This window comes from Alexandromys fortis, unplaced genomic scaffold (genome assembly GCF_014885135.2).
Source record: "Alexandromys fortis isolate MF-2015 unplaced genomic scaffold, M_Fortis_MF-2015_v1.1 scaffold_35, whole genome shotgun sequence".
Classification (NCBI taxonomy): Eukaryota; Metazoa; Chordata; class Mammalia; order Rodentia; family Cricetidae; genus Alexandromys; species Alexandromys fortis.
This window is the reverse complement of record NW_026067913.1, coordinates 86,324-110,447: the sequence shown is the minus strand read 5'-3', so window position 1 is coordinate 110,447 and position 24,124 is coordinate 86,324. Positions and strand designations below refer to the sequence as shown.

Genomic DNA, 24,124 nt, shown 5'->3' with positions numbered 1-24,124 from the left:
ACTTTATTAACTAATGAGAACTAACTTCTGTGTCACTAATATCCCCTAGGTTCTGACCTACCTGCTTTTTAACATGTAACAATTCATATAATTGTCAAAAGTCTAAAAGTACCAAATATTGATGAATATGTGGAGCAAGCAGAACCCTCATGGTGGAAATGTAAAATCACACATCAACTTTGGAAGATAATGTAGCGATTTCTTCAAAGGTTAAACATGCATTTGCCATATGATCCAGTCCTTGCACTTTAGATATTCACACAATAGCAAAGGAAATGTGTGTGCATATATATTTTCTTGCCCGAAAATATTCACAGTAGCACTCTTGAAAATGGGTTGAAACTAGACACGCTCTAATTGTCCATCAATGAGTGACTGGGAAAGAAAGGGCAGATCATCCACGCAATGAGATACATCTAGCAGAAAGAAAAAAAAAACAACTACCGTGCAGATAGAGGAATATCCAAACAATCACACTGCACGAAAGGAAGCAAAGCAAAAAGAGTACCTACTGTGACTGGACTCAGGTGACACTTAAGAGGATGGAGACGAATGGGCACTAGCAAAACTGGCTGCTTAGGCATGGGGCAGGAAGGAAGCAACTATAGAGGGGAACAAGGATACCTGACGATGATGCTCATGTCCATTCATGGCTTTACACGGGCATACATATGTCAAAGCTTGCCAAATGATGCTCTTTAGATATGTCAATTATACTTCAATAATTGCTGGGTTTGTTTTTTTTTTTTAATCCTAGACTCGGTCATCAGAATTTGAGAGTGGAAAGGGAGAACAGAAATCTGTTTAAAGGCCCCAAAGACATTTGGGGACGATGCTAAGTATGCGCTAAGTATGCAAGGAATCCATCCTTGCCTCCCGCCCGCTGGCTGTCACACACGCTAATGATACATCTTGCTGCTCTCCTCCACCCACCACCATCTCTGCCGGTTTTTAAGAAAAGGATGAACTGTTCATTATATCTCGGCGAGATTGTGCATTAAATACATAGCCAATATTTACAGATATTTTAAAGGGGTGTTCTTCTAGTGAGGTAGTTTCGTGTGAACTTCTTCAACACAGTAATTTGCCTAATGTCTCATCAGTAATTCTCACCTGTAGGACGCAGTAAGAAACTAAGAAAGCGAGAAATTACGAACTGGCTTCGTAGGGATTAGTAGTTATTATTCTTTGGACAGCGCTATCTTTTTCTCCCATGCTTAGAGAGACATCTGCTTCTTCCTCTCCCTTGTCTGCACGCAAGTTTTTTCCTAGTCTGCATGTCTCTATCTACAGTGATATTTGTGGAAGGTCCTTGCACGGCCTTGCGTTATATCGTCATGCTCAGCCTGTGAAAGCTCCCATCTGATTGGCTGGCCTGCAGCTCTTCAAACCTGCCATCCTGTATTCCAGAGTCTGCACCCCTTCGCAGTCTGTATTCACAGACGGGATGGCATACTCTCGACATCATCTCCAGTTCTGAGAGTGGAGGTAGTCCTCCTGAAAGATACTTTCCAGGTACAGGTCCACACAGGGCTTTAGCTCTTCGGAGATTAAAAAGATACTAATGAAAATTCATAGTTGGTAAATACAAAAACTCTAGAATTGAACATCTCTAACTTGACTTTCCATCCCTGTCACGTGTTGCGTGGAAACTTATCTCTAATATTCGAGCACTACAGTGGGGTTTAAACTTTTTTTAATAGTATTCCCTTCCATTGTAAAATACAGCACTGTGGCCAGGTAGTGGCGCTGCAGGCCTTTAAACCCAGCAACCCAGCACTCGGGAGGGAGAGACAGGTGTATCTCTGTGAGTTCAAAGTCAGCATGGTCTACAGAGTGAGTTCCAGGACAGTGTGTGTGTGTGTGTGTGTGTGTGTGTGTGTGTGTGTGTGTGTGTGTGTGTGGTGGGAGGAGCAGGGAAGATTCAAGGGGCTCACAGACTGTTGACCAATGGACCCCACGTATGTCCTCTCCGTGTGTGACAGTTGCGCAGAGCTTGGTCTATTTGTGGAACTCCCAGCAGTGGGAGCAGGGGCTGTTCCTAACGCTTTGGCTGTCTTTTGGGACCCTATTCTTTATTCTGGGTTGCTTTGCCCAGCCTTAATACAATAGGAGGAGCCTTGTCCTACCTCAGTTTGATATGCCATGCTTTGTTGACACCCATGGGAGGCCTGTCCCTTTCTGAGAAGAAAAAGAGGAGTGGATAGGAGGGAATGGGAGGAGAGGAGGGAGGGGAAACTGCAGTCGGGATGTAAAATAAACGAATAAGTTTAATTAATAAAAAAAGAAACCCTGTCTCAAAAAAGAAAAATAACAACCCAACCACTAAGCAAAACAGAAACAGAAACAGCATTGTGGCTAATCTTAAACAGTATTTAAGATATCAATTCAACTTTTTCATGTAGATATTTAAATAAATATCTCACATACTCATAATATACTGAGGGAAAAAAAGGGGTTAGCTTTATGAGTTAGGGATTCCAGAGACCTAAAAATCAAGACAAGTCAAAAGGCCAAGGCTCTCCAGCCCAGGCAGCAGCTTCTCAGAAAAAACCCAGCCCATTTCCGGCTGCCCCACCCACTCTGTCACGCGGGACCCCGCCCCTCTCCGCGAGGGCCCGCCCTCCTCCACCCGATCCCGGCTCTGATTGGACGAGTCCGAAGGCTGTACACACAGCCGACACGCGCACGCCGGGCGGGGCCTTCGCGCGTGCGCAGCAGCGCGGCCAGCGGCTGGCCTGGCCGGGCCCGGGGGGAGGGGGCGGCCGGCGGAATCCTGCTCCGTAACAAGCGAAGCGCCGAGCCGCGCCCCGCGGTCCCGGCTGCGTGGGCCGCTCGGGTGGGGCTGGGCGCTGCGGCTGCGGTGGCTGCCGCCGCAGCGGGCGCGATGGAGGCCGTGCCGGAGCCCCGCACGCTCGCCGGGGGCGGCCGAGGCAGCCGGAGGGGCTGGTAGATGCGGCGGCCGCGGCGGCGGCGGCCCGGGCTCTCCATGAGCGAGCGGCGGCGGCGACGGGTGCGGCGGCACCGGCGGTCTTCGGTCCCCCGGGAGGTACGCACGGAGGAGCCGCCCGCGGCCCCGGAGGCCTGACCGCCGCGGCGGGAGGGTGGGCGTGGCCGCGCGGGTGTGGGCCCCTCCCCCCCCTCTCCCCGGGAGGACTGCGAGTCCGGCCACCCTCGGTTGTGCGGTGTTCGGTTCCCGCGACAGGTGGTCCAGTCCTCCGGGGAACACCCTGTGACCCCTGGGCATGACAGCGCGGGAAAGGGGTCAGGTTGATGGAGAAATTGTGGTTGGGGAGTTTCCCAGGCTCAATGCAACTGAGGGAGCTGGGATGGAGGCAGGTAAGAGCCAGCGAACGCATCCTCCAGTGACTCCATGCCAGAAACTCAAGGCTATTTCAGTAAAGCTCTTTGCATCCAGCTCTCCCTCCCCTCTCCCGTTTTTTTCAAGTTTTACGTTTGAACAATTGACCAGTTTATTGCTGGGATTTTAAGCGTGCTCAAGATCTTCCAGGGTTCCCTTAAAGATAGGTTCGTGCACTATATATCCATGCAGTCTGGGCGTTGCACATAATAATCGTTGCTTTGCAGAGCTGTGGTCACTCTTCATTTGATCACATCCAAGAGATCGCTTGAGCAGAAACACTAGGGAGTCATTCTTCCTTCCCAGTATGTTATTTAGGAATCCGAACTCAAGCTCCAAAACCTTGCGACAAAATTCTTTAAAATTCAAGAGATAAAATGAAGATCATGAAAAGTGTTTCTCGTTTTAAAAATGCTTTAATGCCCAAGGATTTTTTTAAAAAACTAAATGAAACTGGTCATTTTATATTAAGAAATGTGTTTGTAATGAAACTGGTCATTTTATATTAAGAAATGTGTTTGTAATGAAACTGATCATTTTATATTAAGAAATGTGTTTGTTTCCTTGGCATCACATTTGCCACTCTCTGCTATTTCAGAGTAATTGATGAGAGCCCGTGTGTTAACATACTATATATAAACACCCGTATTTCAAACTAAATATAGTACCAAGTAATTTAGAGTGCAGTATCGGATCTCAAGTGGAAAGCAGTGTACGTGTTTAATGTACAACAGAATTTGCTAGTAGCACAGAATGATTTTGAACTTAATTTTGAACATAAAACTTAGATTTATCGTTGTGTTTAGGAGGATGTGATATTTGAAAAGAAAGGGTGACCAGAATAAGACACTGGTGGTGTTCGCCTTAACCCCAGCACTTAGAGGCAGGGGGAATCTCTGAGTTCAGTGCCAGCCTGGTCTACAGAGTGAGTTCCAGGGCAGCCAGCGCTACACAGAAAAAACCCTGTCTTGGAAAAGAGAGGGAGAGAGGGAGAGACTGACTTTAGCCATTTCTTCCTGTGTTTATTGTTCAGATATAACCCCTTTTCTTAAACTTTTCTGTAAAAGTGACATATTAGAAAGCAATATTGTAATTTGTAGTTACTTTTTTCCAACTAAAGTGAAGCAACTTTTGCAGAACAATTTCAGCAAGTTCTGGGAATCTCGTAGCATGGCCTCTGTAGTTAGCATGAAGAACGAGCACAATTCTAGGTTGCGAGTGAGGACCCAAGTGAATAGAAATAAAAGCTGTGCTGCTCATATAAGCACTATGCTCACTTGGGCTTTTGGGGGAGTTTTGGGTTTGTTTTTTTTTTTTTTGTCTTTCAAAGTTAAATGTGAGACTAACCTGCATGTAGAGCAGCAGGTCCTCATATAGTTGTTTAGTAGTGTAGATACACCTTGCAGTATGTATTTATATTTACTAATATAAAAACCAAGACATGACTCTTTTGTACTTGAAAATATATGACGGTGTCATTTTGCTTTCTTAAGTGAAACTGCCTGTGCTAACAAGGAACTGGAGCACAACTTGTAATTGGGAAGGTAGAAAGAGGATTACATTAAGAATAAGCCAATGAAATGTAATGTTTCTTTGGTTCCTGTTGTCGTGTTAATGTTACAAAGTGATAAGCCATTCTTAAATTTGTATCTTTTAATAGCTTTATTTTCATTTAGGATTTATTACAAGGTTTTCTTATATCACAGATTGAACCCAATATAATTAATACAAAGGCCCATCAGATGGTCATTCTATACTGTAAAAAAAGGGATTTGGCTTGTTTTTTTTTTTTAAAAAAAAAAAGATTGATCTAATTTTTGGTATTTAAATGTATTGTCTGTATATGTGTATATATACAATATAAATGTCATGTGTTCATAGAGGCCAGAAGATGGCACTACACTCCCTGGAACTGGAGTTTCAGGCAATTGTAAGCCTCTGTGTGGGTGCTGAAAACCAAAGTTAAGTCCTCTGCAAGAACAGCAAGTGTTCTTAACCACTAAGCCATCTCTATAAACCCCCCTTATCTATTAAAAAGTAACAAAAAGCCTAGGTATCAAAGCTCATTTCTTTTAAATAAAAAGGTGTGTGTGTGTGTGTGTGTGTGTGTGTGTGTGTGTGTGTGTAGTAGACAGGACACAACCTTAAGTGTCATTCCTTAGGCTCCTCTTCTTTTGAGACAGGATTTTTCAATGGCCTGAAATTTGCATAGTGTGCTTGGCAGACTGGCCAGCACCCACCAGAGAGTCTCCAGTCTCCTCTCAGCACTGGGATTACAAGAGCACGGCACCTAACACTTAACTCTGTGTGTGTATGTGTGTGTGTGTGTTTGTGTGCACACGTGTGTGTGTTCATGCATAGCATGTGTGTGGAGATCAGAGGGCAACTTTGTGAAGTCAGTTTTCTCTTTCCACCCTCTGTGGTTCCCGGGATTAAGCTCGGGTCTCCAGGCTTGAGTGATGCCATCTTGCTGCCCCAGGTTTTGGCTTCTTCGGTGATCTCTACAGAGACCATGCATATTACCCGCACCCCACCCGTGCAAATGCATCAAATTATTGTTGTTATTTTCATACTGGGCAGCCACCTAACAATTTAATTTGACTCTGTAAGTAGTATTTTCATTTAAAGATATCTCCTTCCATGACATGTTTTATTTTGCACGTTTAAAATGCAGGATGAAGACACTGTTTGAGGAGATCAAAGCATCAATTAAAAATAACTATAACCAAGATCGATCATTTTGGAGGCCTGTCCTTCCATGGGGAGGAGTTTTTACTATCAAGGCTGGCCGCAAAGCAGTATCCTGTACACCCCTCTATGTTGAAATCAGACTGAAAAATACCTGCACCATAGATGGATTCCTGATGTTACTGTATGTCATTCTTAATGAAAATGAAAATTTCCCCAGGGAACTCTCTCTCCATTTTGGCAGGGAGTTTGTAGACTGTTTTCTTTATTTAATGGACACCTACAGTTTTACAACTGTGAAGCTGCTTTGGATTTGGGACAAGATGGAAAAACAGCAATACAAATCTGAAGTTCATAAAGCTTCATTAGTAATCGATTTGTTTGGGAATGAGCATGATAATTTTACAAAAAATCTTGAAAATCTCATGTCTACCATTCAAGAGAGTTACTGTTCTAACTGGCGCTGCCCGACCCGAGTGCAGGAAGATCAGCAGCGCACCATTAGTATAAAGTAAGTGCTCTCAGCTCTGTTCCGGCACATTAACTTGTTAGTGAGCTTTGCTTAATTCATGCATCTATGTACAAAACCACCCGATAACTTATTTGGAGCAAGAAAGAAATTACCCAGTATGCAAAGTAAATCATTCTTGGTCCAAGTTTATGACAAAGTTTGAACCTCTTAAAGGTTAAAACTTCAGTGTTTTGGAGTGTTTTATCTTTTGAATGGTCCTCTGTCAGGAAGGCTAGTTCTATATAAACAAGAAAACTAAAAATACTCTTCGGTGGCAAGGCCAGAGAATATTTATAGGCAGAAACTCCAAATTTGGCTTCTCTGGAGAAGATGAGACTCAGAATCCTTACCATTAAGTGGAGATGGTGCTGGGGGCAGCTGAGCGATTTTGGCTTTCAGAGATTCCCAGACCTCCAAGATGCTGAATGATGGTGGGGAAAGCCAAGCCGGGAAGGCCTAGTGGAATGACGGCAAACAGTAAAGTCTCAGGGAACCGGTAGGGAAGAGGACTGAGGCCACAAGCCTCAGACACTTTCAGAGGTGAATTTGGCCAGTCATGAAAAACGGCGTAACAGGTTGGAAATGTACACTGTACATATGCATATGCCTTCTCCTTGTGTTGCTGACAAGATGCAGCTGGGTTCAAACCCACCAAGGGAAGTTTTTTTTTTTCTGTCAGCATGTACTGAAGTGCTTCATAAATTTAGTTTTTTTAATTACCATCTTGTCAATCTGTAAATGTTTTATAACTATAATTCTGTGTTAATACTGTTTTGTATTTCTCTTTCATTATAGAACTGTGGAACGTTTTTAGGCTTATATTTTTTGTTTGTTTTGGTTTTTCAAGACAGGGTTTCTCTGTAGCTTCGGAGCCTGTCCTATAACTAGCTCTTATAGACAGGCTGGCTTCAAACTCACAGAGATTTGCCCCCCCTCTGCCTCCGAAGTGCTGGGATTAAAGGCATGTGCCACCACCGCCTGCCTGGCTAAACTTAAGTTTTATAATCTTTTTTTTTTAAGATTTGTTTATTTATTATGTATACAGTATTCTCAGTATTCTGTCTGCATGTATGTCTGCAGGTCAGAAGAGGACACCAGATCTCATTACAGATGGTTGTGAGCCACCATGTGGTTGCTGGGAATTGAACTCAGGACCTTTGGAAGAGCAGGCAGTACTCTTAACCGCTGAGCTATCTCTCCAGCCCTAAGTTTTATAATCTTATATTTGAAGTTGGCAGAGCAAGCATTTCTAACAGATGAGACAACAAAATTTACAAGTCACAGTTGTTAGTGGGTTTACTCTTCTAATCAGCTACTGTCTGGATTCTGCATCCAACTTTGTACTCCTCAGAACTCAACTGCCAAGACACTTTTTTTAAAAATATTTATTTATTTATTTATTTATTTATTATGTATACAATATTCTGTCTGTGTGTCTGCCTGCAGGCCAGAAGAGGGCACCAGACCCTATTACAGATGGTTGTGAGCCACCATGTGGTTGCCGGGAATTGAACTCAGGACCTCTGGAAGAGCAGGCAGTGCTCTTAACCTCTGAGCCATCTCTCCAGCCCCCACTTTTTTTTTTTTTTAAGTTAAAGTAGCAACAACTGTATAGATCAGGATCAGTTTACAGGAAACTTTATCCGTGCAGTATTTCTTGAGTTCAGCTGCTTCTGTAGTGTCTGCCTAAAACACAAGCCTGGTCAGGTGTGTATGCTCTTGCATGACTAATACTGGCATGCATTGGGTTGACAAAAGGATCATTGTGAACTCGAGTCTAGCCTGGGCTATGGAGTGAATTTCAAACCAGCCTGGGCTAAAGTTAAGATCCTCTCTTAAACAAAACAGCCACAAACCCAAAGATCTCAGAGGTTGTGTGTTTCATGTCGTTTGTTCTGTTTGTAATGCATCAGCCTCTAAAACGTAGTAGTAGTAGCATCCTGATAGTGTGCTGAACTGCTAAAGCCATTCTTGTTTGCATTCCGCCCCTGTTGTAGTCCTCCCCAAGAAATCCCACATGGAAACTTGATACGACTGGCTGTGGACGAGTTATTCTGTTCCAAGATTGAACTTTGTGAAGAGCGTGGGTGAGTATGTGATAGACATTTGAAAGTATTTCTATTGTGTTATAAAGAAATTTAAACTGGTAAGCTCTTTGAAATTGATACACTTCTAAAACAAGAATACATAAACATTTATGTAACCTGTTTTTCAGTGTTCCTAGTCTAGTTTAGTATGTTATCATATATTATGTTTGCTACCAGATATAAATATACAATCTAGTACTATTGCCCATTGATGAATACAAAGCAAACACCTGTTCTTTTTTTCCTCATTGCTGAGTAGGCACAATAAAACCTTGGTTAACCGGAATCTGGCTAATCAGGGCACTCAATTAAATGGACTTTTTTCTGCAATCCTTATTTAGGAGAAAGGTAAATAAAAACCAAAAAATTTAATACAGTTTAAAAAAAAGTCAAAGGGGCATAAATATTTATCCCAATCATTTAGCAATTTCTATGTCCATATTTTATGCATTAGGAGTTAATATTTAGAAGAATGGTCTTATAAACCATCATAAAGTAATGAAAGATAAAAAGACATAAATTATTTTTAAGATCAAATAAAAAAATTTAAAAAAGGAACCTACCTGCATACGTTAGCAGTGAGTAGAGAAGCAATGATTTTCTGGTTAACTTACTATAGTTAATTATGTTTGTCAGCCAGAAGACTGTGTCCTGAACATTCCGGTTAATCGAGATTTTACTGTAAAGTTGTATTTTGATTAGTACTTACTAATACTAAAAAAGAGAGAATCCATGTCAATAGAAGATCCTAAACGTAAAAAGGAGGCAGGCTTTTCCCTCAGTCATTGAAACCACCTTGAAGAGAAAACTTTATGGATGAGTAAAAACTATTACGATGGTTCAACAGATTCATACTTTTATAACTCTTAATATGAACAATTGACTTTTTAAAGAGTTTTTAAAGCATCACTTCAGTATAACAAATTGACTCTGAAAACCTCCAGGACTAGGAAAATCAGGTAATAAAATACTCATACCATTACCCATTATAATAGAATAACTATGCTTACCAGGAGATTAAACACAGTTCAGAAGTGTTGAAAAGCTGTTTGTCTCATTATGGTAATGTTCATGCCTAATTTTCATTTTAGGTGTGGTGGCTTAAGAGAATTTTCCCAACGAGTTTTCTGCCACGGGGCACCCCCTTTTGTTGTATTAAATATGCAGCATTGGAAACCTGAAGATCTGGCATATGTACCCTATTACTTGGATTTATCTGATCACAAGTAGGTAGTTTTTGTTTGTTTATTTGCTTGTCTTATGAAGATAGAAAAAAACTAGTCCACCATGTTTTCGACTAGCCATTAAGAAGATACTGTCAGCTGAACATGGTGGCAAATGCCTGTAACCCAGTACTCTAAACTCTACGACAGGAGGATCCTGTGAATTGGAGGCTGACCTCTTGTATTGAGGGAGTTCTGGACCAGTCAGCTACACACTAAGACCCTGGTTCTGGATTTGACTGGGATCAGAGTCCACTATGAGAAAGTCAGTTCCTAGCAGCATGCATAATGACTAGAGACTTGACTATAGAGCAGGCCTGTTTCCACACCTAGTCCCGCCTTTACCAGGTCTGTAACATTTATCAGTTGTCTTATTGATAAAGCAGAAATGATAGTATGTACCTGTAAAAGCAAACAATTTTTAAAAAAAAAACTTGAAGGACTGTTTGCCATAAAAATTAAAAGTGATCTTTTTTGATACATTGTCATATAATTTGCAGATATTTGCTGGAAGGTGCCACTTTATTTAACAAAGAGGAACATCATTATTCTGCAGCTTTCCAGATTGATGGACATTGGATGCACTATGATGGCCTCAGAAATGTGAATTTAATTTTGTTAAATAAACCCCCAGAGTTTCTCCTCTTGTCATCATTGGTTTATATTCGAGCAACAGAGAAATAAACATAGACTGATGCTGAACTAAATTGTTTTCCCGCCTGCCCATGCTCCCTAGGTGAAGGGCTCTTGTTCTGTATATACTTGGTATCCAAGGAAACAGTTCAACTATACTAGTTTCAGAGATGTATTTTTCATTGTTTTGCCCCAGGTAAATGTTTTATATGGAAGATCTATGCAAAATGTATTTTTAAGTATTTTCTGGGTTATTTTTATATAAGCATATGTTATGTTCAAATAAAATATATCTTGTGGCCTTTGTAATTTTTATTTATATATACCTCAATAGTTTTTACAGTTCTAACCTTAAATCCAAGAAAACACTTTGTCATTTCAATTCTATATTTTCCTTTTTAGATATCTGGGTAAATCCGAGGGTAAAAGTCAGAGTTCTGTTTATCTGGCTGTATTCCTTTGCCTTACCTCCAAAGTGCACTATTGGATTTAATAGGATTTGAATGTACGGCTTATGGATGGCTTATTTTACCTATTGCTTAGTTTGTTTTACTCTTTGCTAATTTCCGTGTGGTAATTTAAAAAATATATATGAAAATGTTTTGTAGATATAAGTTGCTGAAGTGTGCGCCCACCAGTGCATTTCAAGCATTAAGTTAGCCTCTGACTTAAGTTAATGTGAGCATTACAGATACATAACAATCCTAAATGTCTTATCGTTAAGTGTAATGAAAATTACACTAAGTTATTTTGCAGACAAGGCAACTATAAAAAACATTAGGCTGGATATTAGTGGCTATAACTGGATGTTAGTGTTGGACTAACATAGAAATGTGTTTATGTACTTAGGAGGAAATGTTCAGTTTTTATTATCACAGAGGAAAAAATATTTTAAAAAAATTAAAGTAACATCTGGTTCCTGATCATTCCATCAGGAGGCTTGGGTTTGTGTAATGCCACGGATGCAAATTCATAGCCTTTTATAGTCAGCAGAATACATGTTTTGTTATAAGTAACCTAAAGTCACTTATCTTTTTACAGTTTAAAGGGAAGCTATTTTCAAGGAAGACTACTTGACGAACGATCACTAATTTTAGTGTTTACAATAAAATAACATTGTTTTTTATATCGGGGCAGTATATCTGAAGACTTTACACGACAACAGAGTTCACTGCCAAATACCAAACTGCTAAGGTTTCATTACAAATCTTGCATTGCTCTGGTGCCGTCTTGAGATAGTTTCCTGTAAGGATGGTAAATATGGGTGAAATCTTGCTATCACTGTCTCACTTTGAGTAAATATTATGGAAATTGTTTTTAATAGAAGAATAAGAGGCATTTTTTTTTAAAAATCACCCAGGTTTTATTTAAATAGTTCCCCCAACTACGGTAAATGGGATTTAACTTATAGCAAGCTTTCCTAGTAATGTTTTGCATGAGTCAAACTATAAAAAAACAGATACTAGCGTCTGCATACATAAATGGTATTGTTACATTATTAATGACTGAGTTATTCTTAATGCAGATTCTTCAGGGAATTGCACTTTATTTGGGTCATTAGCTTATTGTACAATAACTTACCTACCTCACAGGGCTGTTGTGAGGGTTAAGATGCTAAAAGTTTTTACTACTTTGAACATGCTAATAAAACATATTTCTACCTCTTGTGTATAGGCAGTCTTCCAGATTCTGTCTTACCAACTTTTTTACAATTTTTAAAAATTAGGTATTATTATATGAAAGAAAATTAGTAGTAACACTTATCACTAATGTGTGGTGGAATTTAAATGTGGCCTCTGGGCCCTGAGTTGCTGGACTTGAGGAAAAGGTCACTGGCTTTTAGAAAAGAAGTTCCCCACAACTGGCAAACAATGGATGACGTCAAATGAAATCAGCTATAGTATCTTTAGAATGTCATGGTGGAGAAGGAGGATTCTCTTCTTAAATCCTGTACCCTTTGAGAAATCAAAGAAAGGGGGCCAGAATAAAGGGAATATTTCTTTAATCAACATGCCCCAAACTATCACTTAAAGAGGAAGAAGTAATTTTGTAAATCTGACTGCACTTGGGAGTGGGTTAGGGTGAGGGTCTCTTGCCTTCCAACTTGTGCCAATCTTAGATTTAGTTCTTAAAATTTGTGAGTGTATGTTTCCATGTAGTGTATGTGTGGCAAGAAAATTGTGTGTGTACCCTCGTGTTAGCCTGTGTGCCGTACAGAAAAGGATATGTGCGAGCCTGCGTGTATGTTTGCACGTGTACTCGCGTATGTGCACACGTGTTATCTTGTGTGCAGTAAAGGTGGAAACCTGCTTTGTACATTGTCTGACTTGAGATTTTTGTCCCATTTTAAATAATGTATGAAGCAGTGGATATAAAATACATGAGGAGAAAAAAGATTTCTCAGTGATAATTATTTTATGTGGTAAAGCCTTTCTGAAAGACCACATGGCGGGCTGTATAGAACTGAAGAGCGCATAGCAAGGGAGCCCGGGCCTTGAATTTGCTGAGTAATTTGCTGGAAGCGGGCACAGTGCTTTCGCTTATCCAGGCTGAGCCAACTCTAACAGGATAGTGAAAATCGGAATGTAGCCGAAGCAGATCACAGTGTTGGCATATAAACGGCCCCCAATTGCTCTCAACCAGAATTGCCCATGAGAATGTCAGGTGACTGTCAGCTGTGTTCATTAAAAAATTATTATTACTGAGGTGTGTGAGTGTGTGTGTTCCTGTGTGTGCAGGCATCGTCTTCTAAAGCTAGAGTTCTAAGTGGTTATGGCCCACTTGATGTGGGTGCTGGGAAGCAAATTTAGGCCCTCTGCAAGAGCCGTCAGCACTCTTAACCACCGAGCCATCGCTCCAGCTCAACTGCGTTCTTGATGAGAGCAACTTACAGTTGAATTTGGAGCTAACTAATATAGCCTGGATTATTTAAATTGCCCATGAAATAAAATAGATGATTTCCATTTGAAGGGGAGCACATATTAAAATATTGCTATTGAGATTTCTTGGTTAAGTAATTGCTTCCTAAATTCTGCTTTGCAAATGAAAAGATAGGCACAGAGAACTTTCACAGTACTCGGGAAGCATTGTAGAATCTGCCAGCCTCGTTATGTGCAAGTCATGGAGGAAGGTGTAGAAGAACAACATAATCCATATCCTACAGTCCTGTGAAAATAAAGAGAGAGCTCATATCCACTGCTCCACTTGCTCGCTCAGAAGGACAGAGGTATGTGCTGCTCTAACCGAATGTCACTGTTCTTAGATTCTTTTGTAAAACTACAGACGGGTCTCTTGTCTTGGGGCAGTTATGAGTCAGGGTGGTGTTTGTGTAAAAGATGGTGATGGATGGATTACAGGAGTCTGGAATCATAGGATGACTAGAAACTGCCGTGACCAAACTAAAAAGCAAGGCCAGGAATAAAACCAGGAGCTGTGATGACAGAGACTTCTATATCAGTTCAACTGAGCTTTGATACCCAGGCTTTTTATTAGCTTTTAATAAAAACGAAGCATCCATGTTCCTATCACCCAGCTTCAACTATTAACTACATTTTGTTAATGTTAAGTCCAAAGGAAACTCCAGTTCCCCAGACTTCACAAAGCAGTGCCTATGTCCAGAAATGACAGTCTTGGCTTTACTCAAGGTGGACTAGAGGAGGATTTCCGGCAGTTAGATAAAAACCAGCTTTCCCTGCCCCACAGCTCCTCATCCGCGCTCTAACACAGTATTCTCTCTATTCCCTCTCGCTGTGCTTGGTGTGTATCTATTGCTACTCCTGCTAATCTCTCTTCTCTGCCTCCCTAGCCTGGCCATGTCCAGTCTGGTTTTTTGTTTTTGATTTTTATTTGTTTCTATTTTTTTTCTGCTCTTGTAGTTAGACCTTTATTTAGGCTGTTAGCTCATAAGTAACAACATAGAGGCTTATTGTTAATTATGAAAACTTGGCCATTAGCTTAGGTTTGTCCCACTAGCTCTTATTACTTAACCTGCTTTTATTAATCTACTTCCATATGTCTTGGTCACCTCTACTCTGAACCGTATGTCCGACCTCTTCAGTGCCTCCCTGGCATCTCAGCATTGCAATCCTGCCTCCTCTGCAACTGGCTTTCTTCTTCCCAGAGTCCTCTCTGTCCCTGCCTAACCTCTTCCTGCCTAGTTATTAGACACCCAGCTCTTTTATTAAACCAATCAGAAGGTGCCTTGGCAAAGACACATCTTCACAGTGTAAACAAATATTCTGCGACAGCTCTGGACTCTTCCAGATGCCTCTGAATATTTTTTCTCTGTTATCCCCAGTTGAGCAGCTGTTTTGGCAGTGTCTTTACTGCACCCCTCAAATACAGCTAATCCTACCTTTACTCACCACACCTTTACAAAAATCCCAGAGAGCGCATGCTATGACAGATAAGTAAACAAGACTCTCTTTAGTTAGTAAAGATAAACATCTTTCTCCTTCGGCAGCTACATGGCGTCTCCTTGATTCTACCTACTCTCTCTGCCATAGGTCAAAGTAGCTTCTTTATTAACCAATGGTAATAAAACATATTCACAGCATACAGAGGGGAATCCCACATCAAACAGATGATTGTGCAGTTGATTACCCAAGTACTTGAATTAGGCTGCGCACTTTTTTTGTATTACTTAACGTCTTGTTCAGATTTTCTATAAATTGAAATTTGGGTGTTTTAGTTCTATTTTGTTGTTGCTTTTTTTTTAAATTTTGCCAACTCATGCATTTTAGGAAGTCTAAAAAGACGGCAAATCGGTTCATGAAGCACATACACCTGGCAATCCCACTTCTAGTGATGCCAAGCTTAACTGAGATTTGTTAGGCTCTCTTTCAAATCTATATACCTTATCTGCTCTTGATGATTGCTACTGGAGTTGTGGGTGATTTACCAATCCTGTTGTTCCTTCAGTTCTTTCCTTTACTTTCTAAGATTCTACAAAGGAAGCATTCCAAAGTCACAAAACAATCATTTGATTACCCCTTTAGATCATGGAAAAGAAAGGCAGTGGGAAAGGTTACTCTTTCCTTGTTCCTTTTCTCCTTAATGGACACATTATTATTTTTTCTTTTATATAACATTTCTTTATTGATTATTTTGGGATTTTACGTCATGCACCCCAATTTCACTCATTTCCAAGTACCCCCATATCTGCCCTTGCAGCAGCCCCTCCAAAATAAAATTTTTTAAAAATTAAAACCAAACCAAACAATAACAACCAAAAAAAAACCTTCTTTGCTCTTCTGTCTTTTCCTGCCTCTCCAACACGTCTTCATTCATCTTAGTGGTGTTGGGAGCCACAGTGCATCACACGGTCTACCCTTTCGTCCAGTCAGCTTTACCTGCAAATGTTCATTGCAATGAGTCATTGATCTGGTTCTTGGGCCCTGGTTTCTGTCATACCATTATCACTGGACTTCAATGAAACCCCTCTTGGATATCTCCATGGTGATCCTGTGGGTATTGTTCCGCTGGACCAGTCCCTTCACATGCTCCAGCAGATCATAGATGGGGTAGATGCTGGGATGGGCCAACCCAAGGCCTGGCTGTGGGCCCAGGTGGTAGCTGAGCTATTCAGTCCTGGCCACCGGGGCTGCCCCCTCAAGTAAGGGGCAGAGTCAGCTTTCTTATGTCCATGCCAAGAAGGCCAGTTCTCCCAAGCCCATGGTGGGGGGGGGGCATCTCTCCCGTGAGGTTTAGAGCCAGTTCTGTTTCTGAAGTATCCAGTGAGGGGCAGGGCCAGCTTCCTCAGGGCCAGTGAAGGATGAGACCAGCTTAGCACAGTTCTTGAACTTCAACATGCATGGTTTCTATGGTCCCTTATGGTAATACGGACCACAGACATCAACACAGACCCCAAATGCAGCAGGACCTTAGACTTAAGAGATGGCTCTAGCCCATATGAGACCATGGCTCTGGGTGGCGGCACAGGCTACTCAGATTAGCATGACTCTGGCAGCGGCATAACCCTCAGATATCAACAAGGCCACAGGCTGTGGCCCAGAACCTGGCATTCTCATGGCCTTCGATGGTAACAGGATCCATAGACATCAACAGACCTTGGCTACAGTAGAGCCACAGACCCAGACAAGGCCCTTGACTGCAGCTCTGGCCCACATGTCACCACGACCTCAAGTAGCAGCACAGTCCACTCAGAAAGTATAGTCCTGGCTGCAGCAGGCCTTCAGATACCATCATCTCATTGACTGACCAGATTCCAGGAAACCACACGGCCCCCAGCTGCAACAGGAACCACAGATAAGCAACTCAGATTCTGGTTGCTGTAGGGCCATGGACACAGACATGACCCTCAGGAGCAGCTCAGACCTGGTGACACCATGGCCCCTGTGCAGCAGCACAGGTCACTTGGATCATCTTTGCTGTGGTGGCTGCATGGCCCTCAGACACCAACAAGGCCCAGACCCTGCACTTATGTGTAGACTTTGGTGCAACATGGGCCGTGGACATCAACACAGACCTGGGCTACAATAGGACCGCAGACCCAGACAAGGTCTTCAGCAGCAGCTCAGGCCTGGGGATCACCATGTCCAGATGGCAGAGCAGGCCACTCAGATCAGTATGGCACAGCTGCAGCGTGGTTCTTGGAAACCAACACGGCCTCAAGTGGCAGGCCAGACCCCGAACATCCCCACTGTCTTTGGTGGTAACAGGAGCCTAGGACATCAACTCAGATCCTGGCTGCAGTAGGGCCATGGACCTGGATATGGGCCTTAGCTGGAGCTCAGCCCCAAATGTCATCAGGGTATCGGGTGGCAGTTCCAGCCACTTACGTTGGTATGGCCCCTGTGGTAGCATAGCCCTCAGACACCTACATGGCCACAGGTGGAAGCCCAGACATGACATCCTTGCGGTCTCTGGTGGCAACATGGGCCAACATGGTCTGGTAAACACAGACCCCCCGACTGTGGTTGGACCACACACACACACAGACATGGCTCTGGCAGCATCCCTGGTTGGATGTCACCATGGCCCCAGTGGCAAGCAGGCTACCCGACACCAGCCTAATCCTCGCCATCTTCACTTCTTCTGTTCTACCTCTTTTTGGCTTGCTCATTTGGAGACAGAATCTCATTATGTAGTCCAGGCTGTTCCAAAACCTGACGCTCGTCCTGTCTATGCCACCCCAAGTACTGGGGATCTTTCGGTTTTCCCTGAAATATGTAGTACATGATCGAAAGACACCAGATTGCACATAGAGTACCAGAATGCATTTCAACCAGCTAACTATAACTTCCTACCCATTGATTGATATTCCATCCTTATGTCTTCCCCTTTTCCAAACTCCATTATATTCTCAGTTTCTATGAGGTGGATTATTTCAGGTTCCACATATGCGAACTTACTCATGTTTTTTGTGTCTGGCTTATTCCAGTTGACACACTGATAGTCAAATCAATTCACTCTATTTTAAATTACAATTTTTCATCTTTTTGTGAATGAATGGTGTCCTAGCATTTCTATTGCTCCAAAGAGACACATACTATGACCACAGCAACCCATTTCTTTTGGCAAATTATAGTTTTATAATTTTTTTTCATTTATTTTACATACCGACCACAGTTCCCCTCCCTTCTTTCCTCCCATTTCCTTTCCCCATCCCATCCACTCCCCCCTCCATTCAGAAAGGGGCAGGCCTCCCATGGGAGTCAACATCAGCCTGGCACATCAAGTTGAAGCATGACCAAGCTCCTCCCCCTGCATCAGGGTTGGGCAAGGCAACCCAGCTTGGGGAGTGGGTTCCCAGAAGTCAACTCAAGTGCCAGGGAAAGCTCTTGATCCCATTGCTAGGAGCCCCACAAACAGATCAAGCTACTCAACTGTTACACACATGCAGAGGGCCTAGGTTGGTCCTGTGCTTGCTCTCTGTCAATCCAGAGTCAGTGAGCTCCCATGAGCTCAGGTTAACTGTTATAAAGAAAAACATTCAACTGGGACTAGCTTACAGTTTCAGACATTTAGTCTATTATCATCATGACAGGATGCTTAGCAGCATGTGGGACATGGTGCTAGAGAAGACGTTGAGAGTCCTATGTCTTGATCCCCAGGGAGCAGAAGGAAAAACTGTGTACTGGGCATAGCTTGAGCATGTAGGAGACTGCAAAGCCGCACCCACAGTGACACACTTCCTCCAATGAGAACACATCTACTCCAATGAGGCCACACCTCTTAATAGTGCTATTCCCTATTGGCCAAGCATTTATACACATGTGTATGGGGGCCATTCCTGTTCAAACCACCACTGTAGGCAGGGGCTGCTCTTCTGTTTCCCAGCCACACAGATCCAAAATAATCACACAAGAACTGTATTAACTACAACACTGCTCAACCAATTACTTGTGTATTGCTAGCTAGCTCTTATATCATAAATTAATCCATTTCTATTATTTTATATAGACGAGGCTTGTGGTTTACTGATACTGGCAGCTACATGGAGTCTCCTAGACTCTGCCTTCTCTCTATGGATGTATGTTTTCCAGCCTGGCTATATTCTGTTAAGCCATTGGCCGAAGGCAGCTTCTTTATTATAAAACATATTCATAGCATACAGAGGGGAATCCTACATCACACCACACATAGTATTCCAGTATTGTGTAGTTATATTTTCTTCATGCACTCATCAGCTGATGAACACTTTCACTGTTTCCATTTCATGGCTGCTGAAAAAGGACTATAACAAACAAAGAGGAGTTCATATTGCTTTGGAATACTGGATTCACTTCCTTTGTACACATACCCAGAAATGGAACTGCTGGAACATGTTTTAAAGAGTTTTTTTTAATTATTTTAAATTATGTGTCTTTACGTGTGCACATAGTACAGATGCATTCAGAGGTCAGTGGCTTCAGGTCCCTGTAGAACTGAAATAACATAGGCAGTTATGAGCTGCCTATGTGGATGGTGGGAATTAATCTTGGGTATTTTGGAAGAGCAGTAAGTGCTTTTAACTGCTGAATCATCTCTCCTGTCTGGTAGTTCCTTTTTTTCATTTTTATTTTTTGAATAATATCTTGGAAAAATACCAAAGGAAATAATTTAGAAAAGAAAGAATACCCTTTGAGCATAGCTTCAGAGGTGCCAGCACAAGGTCAGCTGGATCCATTGCTTTGGGTTTGAGAAGGGAAGAATATGGCAGTGGGGACAAGTAAAGAAGGGTGTTCACATCATGGTGGTCAGGAAGCTGAAAGACGGCTCAGGAACAAGATGTATCTATTTCTCCAGTAATCCCCTTCCCACAGCACTTTTCTAAAACATGAACTCTGTCTTAGGTTCTTCTATGGCTGTGAAGAGACACTATGGCCACGGCAACCCTTGTAAGGAAAACATTTAACTGAGGTGGCTTGCTTATAATTTCAGAGGTTCCGTCCATCATGGTGGGGAGCATGGCAGCATGCAGGCAGACATGGTGCTGGAGAAGTAGTTGAGAGTCCTACAATTTGCAGGCAACAGAAAGGGAGCCTGTCCCCAGTCTGACAAAACCTCCTACTGGTGCCACCCCCTATGAGATTATCGGGGTCAATTACACTCAAACTGCCACAGGCCCAGAGGATCAAATTCAAGTCCTCATATTTGCAAAACTAGTACTTTATTGACAGATCTACCTCTCCATCCCAAGCTTATTTTGATAAATGAGACGTGGTAGCCTAGTTTTTGTCTGCTAAATGTTGACATACAGTTGCTCCAGCACCATTTGTTAAGACTTTCCTTTCTCCAAATTATGTTTTACCATTGCTGTTCGCAAATCAGTATAAGGCTGTTTTGCAAAACATTTTGTAAGACAGTAGTGTGATACTTCATGTACATTTTAGAATTTTTTCTACTGTGATGTCATCAGTAATTTGGTAGAAATTACAATGAATCTTCCAATAATTTGGGGAATTATGAACATTTTTTTTGCATGTTGATTGTCCCATGAACCTTGGATGCTTCTGTGCATGCACAGAGTATGTGTGTGTGTTCTTTAATTTCTGTCATCAATGCATGATAGTTTTCATTACAAAGACCTCTTTGTAAAGTCTTTGGTTAAATTTGTTCCTAGACATTTTTATAGGTACTGTAAATGAGATTGCTTACTCCGTTTTTTTAGATAACTTATTTTTGTCATATGTAAATACTTGTTTTTTTTGTATTTTTATCCTGCAACTTTACTAAACTCATTTAATAATTATGACAGTTTATAGAATTATGAGATATAGTGGTGGAGGGGTAAGTTACAGTGTTTTCAAATTCTTGGGACAATAAATCTGCATTTCCAGGAATTCTGAGTTTCCAAAATTGTAATATCTTAAACATACTTTTAACAATATTCACACTCCAGAAACATGAATAGCTAAAATTCATGTTTAAAGAATACGAGACACTTATAGTACTTACAAGGAACTACAGTGTATAGGAATATTCAAAATATAAAATTTAAAATTCTGATCTCCCCATCAGGTAATTACCCCTCATGGAATCACATGTAGATATTGCCCATGTAAGGTCTGATTTTGCATTGAAAATGTGTTGTCAAACCTTGAGAGATCTTAAAGTATAAAATATATGCTATATATGTGAACCCATTAATTTGCATTTTATCTTTTAAGACTTACCCTTTCTTGTTCCCCATTTCAAATGTTATACCATACCTGTAAGCATCCCAGCTGGGATGGAAAGGTCTCCTGGCTTCCAGGAGCCAAGGATACCACAAAGTCACACCACACAACAAACTTCACATACGAGATTTATTGAGAGGAAAAAAAACCCAGGAGGGTGACTCCCTCTGCTCAGGCAAGAAACAGCAACATACTGAATAGGATACAGGGCTTATATAGAGTTTCTTGGGGTGGAGCTTTCCAGGGCGGAGGTTGGTGGTATTTCATGTCCAGAGACTGAGATTTTTACTCTGTAGAGTAGGGACAGAGTCCAGCAATTAGGGCAGTTAGAGGTCCTTGGGGAGGGGCCTGATCACTCATGTGGCTCAAGGGCTTACAATTCCCACACATACATTTGTTTAGATATGTATGTACATCATAGGCTAAGATCCACTCATGAGGGAAAACAAGAGCTTTTTTTTCTGAGACTGGATCATCTTGTCTGTTATACGTACTAAGTCCATCAATTTTTTTTGATTTCATTTTTCTTTAGACCTGAATAACTATATATATCAGACCATTATCCATGAATCTTCTGGTGGATAACTAGGTTGGTTCTACTTCCTTGCTTTCATAAATAAAAGAGCAACAAACATGTATGTACATACATCATTATGGTAGGGTATGGAGGTCTATGGTTATATGACCAAGAGTGGAGTAGCTAGTTCATATAATAGCCCTTTTAATTTTTTGAGGAACCTCCACATTGGTTAGTTACACTGGTTGTATTAATTTGCATACCCACTGAAGTGAGTAAAGGTTCCCCTTTCTCAACATCCTCTCCAAGATTTGATGTCACAATTCTTGACGATGGCCTTTCTGACTGTCGTGAGGTATTATCCCATAGATTTAATTTGCATTTCCCTAATGACTAGGAATATTGAGCACCCTTAAAAGTAGTTATTGGCCATTTTTTGTGGGTTTTTTCAAACTATTCAATTTATTAGCCCTTTGTTGATTAGTGGTTTTTTCCCCACTCTTGGTGTTTAATTTTTGCAGTTCTTTATAACATCTAGATATCAACCTCTTATCTGAAGTATTATAGCTGGTAAAGATCTTTTTCTCCCATCTATCAGCTGTGTGTTCTGCTGAGTTTCCTTTACTGTGTGGTTTCGATTGCTGTCTCAAGAATGTGGTACCCCTTTACTTCATTAAATGCCCCCCCCCCACTGCTTTGTAGTTAACCAGATTTTTTCTATTATGAACTTCCTGGCTTTTTGGAAAAAAATACAAAAAATATTTGAATTTAAAATATTGTCAAAGTAAAAAAAATATTGTCAAAGTTAAAGAAATACAATGAAAGAACTTTGACTTTTTTCTGAGACAGGGTCTCCCCACACAGCCTATACAGAGCACCCCCCTTCTTCCTGACCTTGAGGTCTGGTTTGGCTTGAGAAGGGTTTCTGCAGTCTCTGAGTTTGGTTCAGACTCCAACGATTTAGCTGATTAACGTTCACCACACCCCGAGACACAATTCTCCCTAACAAAACAACCATCTAGCAAGTTGAAAAAAAAAAAAAAAAACCCCAAGAAGCCCAGGGGAAATTCCTGGAGCACAGAGCACTTCTGTTCTCTCTGTGTGAACTGGGGGGGAGGAGTGGTCTTGAGTAAGACATCATTTCCGGTGAACCTTCTTTCATTACCTGCAATTACTAAACTGATCTTACAGTGACTCCTGCTAACATGGATGATCTCTGGGGATGTCGTAGGGAAAATGAGCAGAACTTTGAAAGCATCTGCTTAAACAAGAAATATTAATTTCACTCTGGCATGGTGGTGCACATATTTTAATTTCAACACTTGAGAGGCAGAGGCAGGTGGATCTCTAAGTTCAAGGCTACTTTTGGTCTACATAACAAGTTCCAAGACAGCCTGAGCTATGTAAACAGACCCTGTCTCAAAAACGAACAAAACTAGCACCCACCCAAAAGAAATTAAATATTGAAATTAGACAAATTAAACTAATTCACTACCAAAACATTGAAATTAACTCATTTGAAGATGCTTCTTAATATACTTGACTTCATGTACAATACATTTTAAATACTTTAGGCTGTATCTGGCTGTATCTGTTAAGTTCCAAATTTAAGTCTGAATTTCCAGTATCAAGAGGGTAGGCATAACATATGAAGTCACAGAAACTGGCTCAACACACTCAGGGCCTGCACGGGTTCATTGCAGAGTCACAGCATTAAGGGGGGAAGTGGACACAAGCTCTCATCCGTAACTAAAAAGCAACTTTCAGTGGATAGCCATTGCAAAGGAAAAATCACTTTTCCCTAATGCCCTGGGTATATTAACCACACATGACCACAGGAGTGAGGCCCATGCTCAGTAGATGGCCAACACAAGACAAACTCAATGGTATTTTTGCAGTCTTTTTTTAAATCTCAATTTGCTTTGTGCTTTTGCTTTGCTCATTTTGTTGGTCTTCTGCGCATATATTTTGGTTTCTAATTTTGTGCATTTCTTGTTCTTTTTGCTTTGCTTTTTGTTTGTTAAAGCTAGAGCATGAGTTGGGTAGATAGGAGAATCTGGGAGGAGTTGAGGGGAAGAAAAATGTGTCATAGAAAAAAATTTAGTAAATTTTTTTTTTCAAACAAAATATATCAGGCAAAGGACAGTGAGCTGGCACTCACGTAACTCACAGTTGAGGTGTCAGGCTGGCCATTGTCCCTTGTCAAGAGGGAGTCAGCCCCTTTAGGAAAATAAAAACTATCCACTGTAGAGGGTTAGGAAGCAGGGCAAGTGGGGTGGTAGAGAGTTGTGGAGGGGGAGAAAGGAGGGGCTAGGGAACAAAAACTACAACCTCTATGAGAACAGCTCCCAGGGATTTGGGTGAACCAACAGCTGGGAGCTTGCTGTAGGCTCTGGATCCTGGGCCCTCCCTTTCCTGGCTCATTGCTGGGGTATCCTCCCTTAGGCAGGCTCTTTTTCCCCCAGCGGATTTTTCTTCTAGA

The 24,124-nt window shown here is 41.5% G+C and overlaps 1 protein-coding gene across 2 annotated transcripts; it reads left to right on the top strand.

The window, feature by feature from the left end:
- Positions 1-2,764: 2,764 nt before the first annotated feature.
- CUNH14orf28 (chromosome unknown C14orf28 homolog) lies at positions 2,765-12,174 on the top strand. Of its 2 annotated transcripts, none has more exons than XM_050138905.1 (5): positions 2,765-3,049; positions 6,036-6,560; positions 8,558-8,647; positions 9,739-9,873; positions 10,371-12,174. In XM_050138905.1, the coding sequence occupies exons 2-5, from the start codon at positions 6,037-6,039 to the stop codon at positions 10,552-10,554; spliced, it is 933 nt and encodes a 310-aa protein (XP_049994862.1). In that variant the 5' UTR covers positions 2,765-3,049; position 6,036; the 3' UTR covers positions 10,555-12,174. The 2 variants fall into 2 exon arrangements, with proteins under 2 accessions (XP_049994862.1, XP_049994863.1); XM_050138906.1 differs by lacking the exon at positions 2,765-3,049 and adding an exon at positions 3,082-3,339.
- The last annotated feature ends 11,950 nt before the right edge of the window (positions 12,175-24,124 follow it).

Bases quoted from the DNA above. Each gene is read 5' to 3' on its own strand.
- CUNH14orf28 (XM_050138905.1), top strand. From the start codon at position 6,037: ATGAAGACACTGTTTGAGGAGATCAAAGCATCAATTAAAAATAACTAT. The intron at 6,561-8,557 runs GTAAGTGCTCTC...CCCCTGTTGTAG, and splicing joins CAGCGCACCATTAGTATAAA to TCCTCCCCAAGAAATCCCAC. The intron at 8,648-9,738 runs GTGAGTATGTGA...TTTTCATTTTAG, and splicing joins GAACTTTGTGAAGAGCGTGG to GTGTGGTGGCTTAAGAGAAT.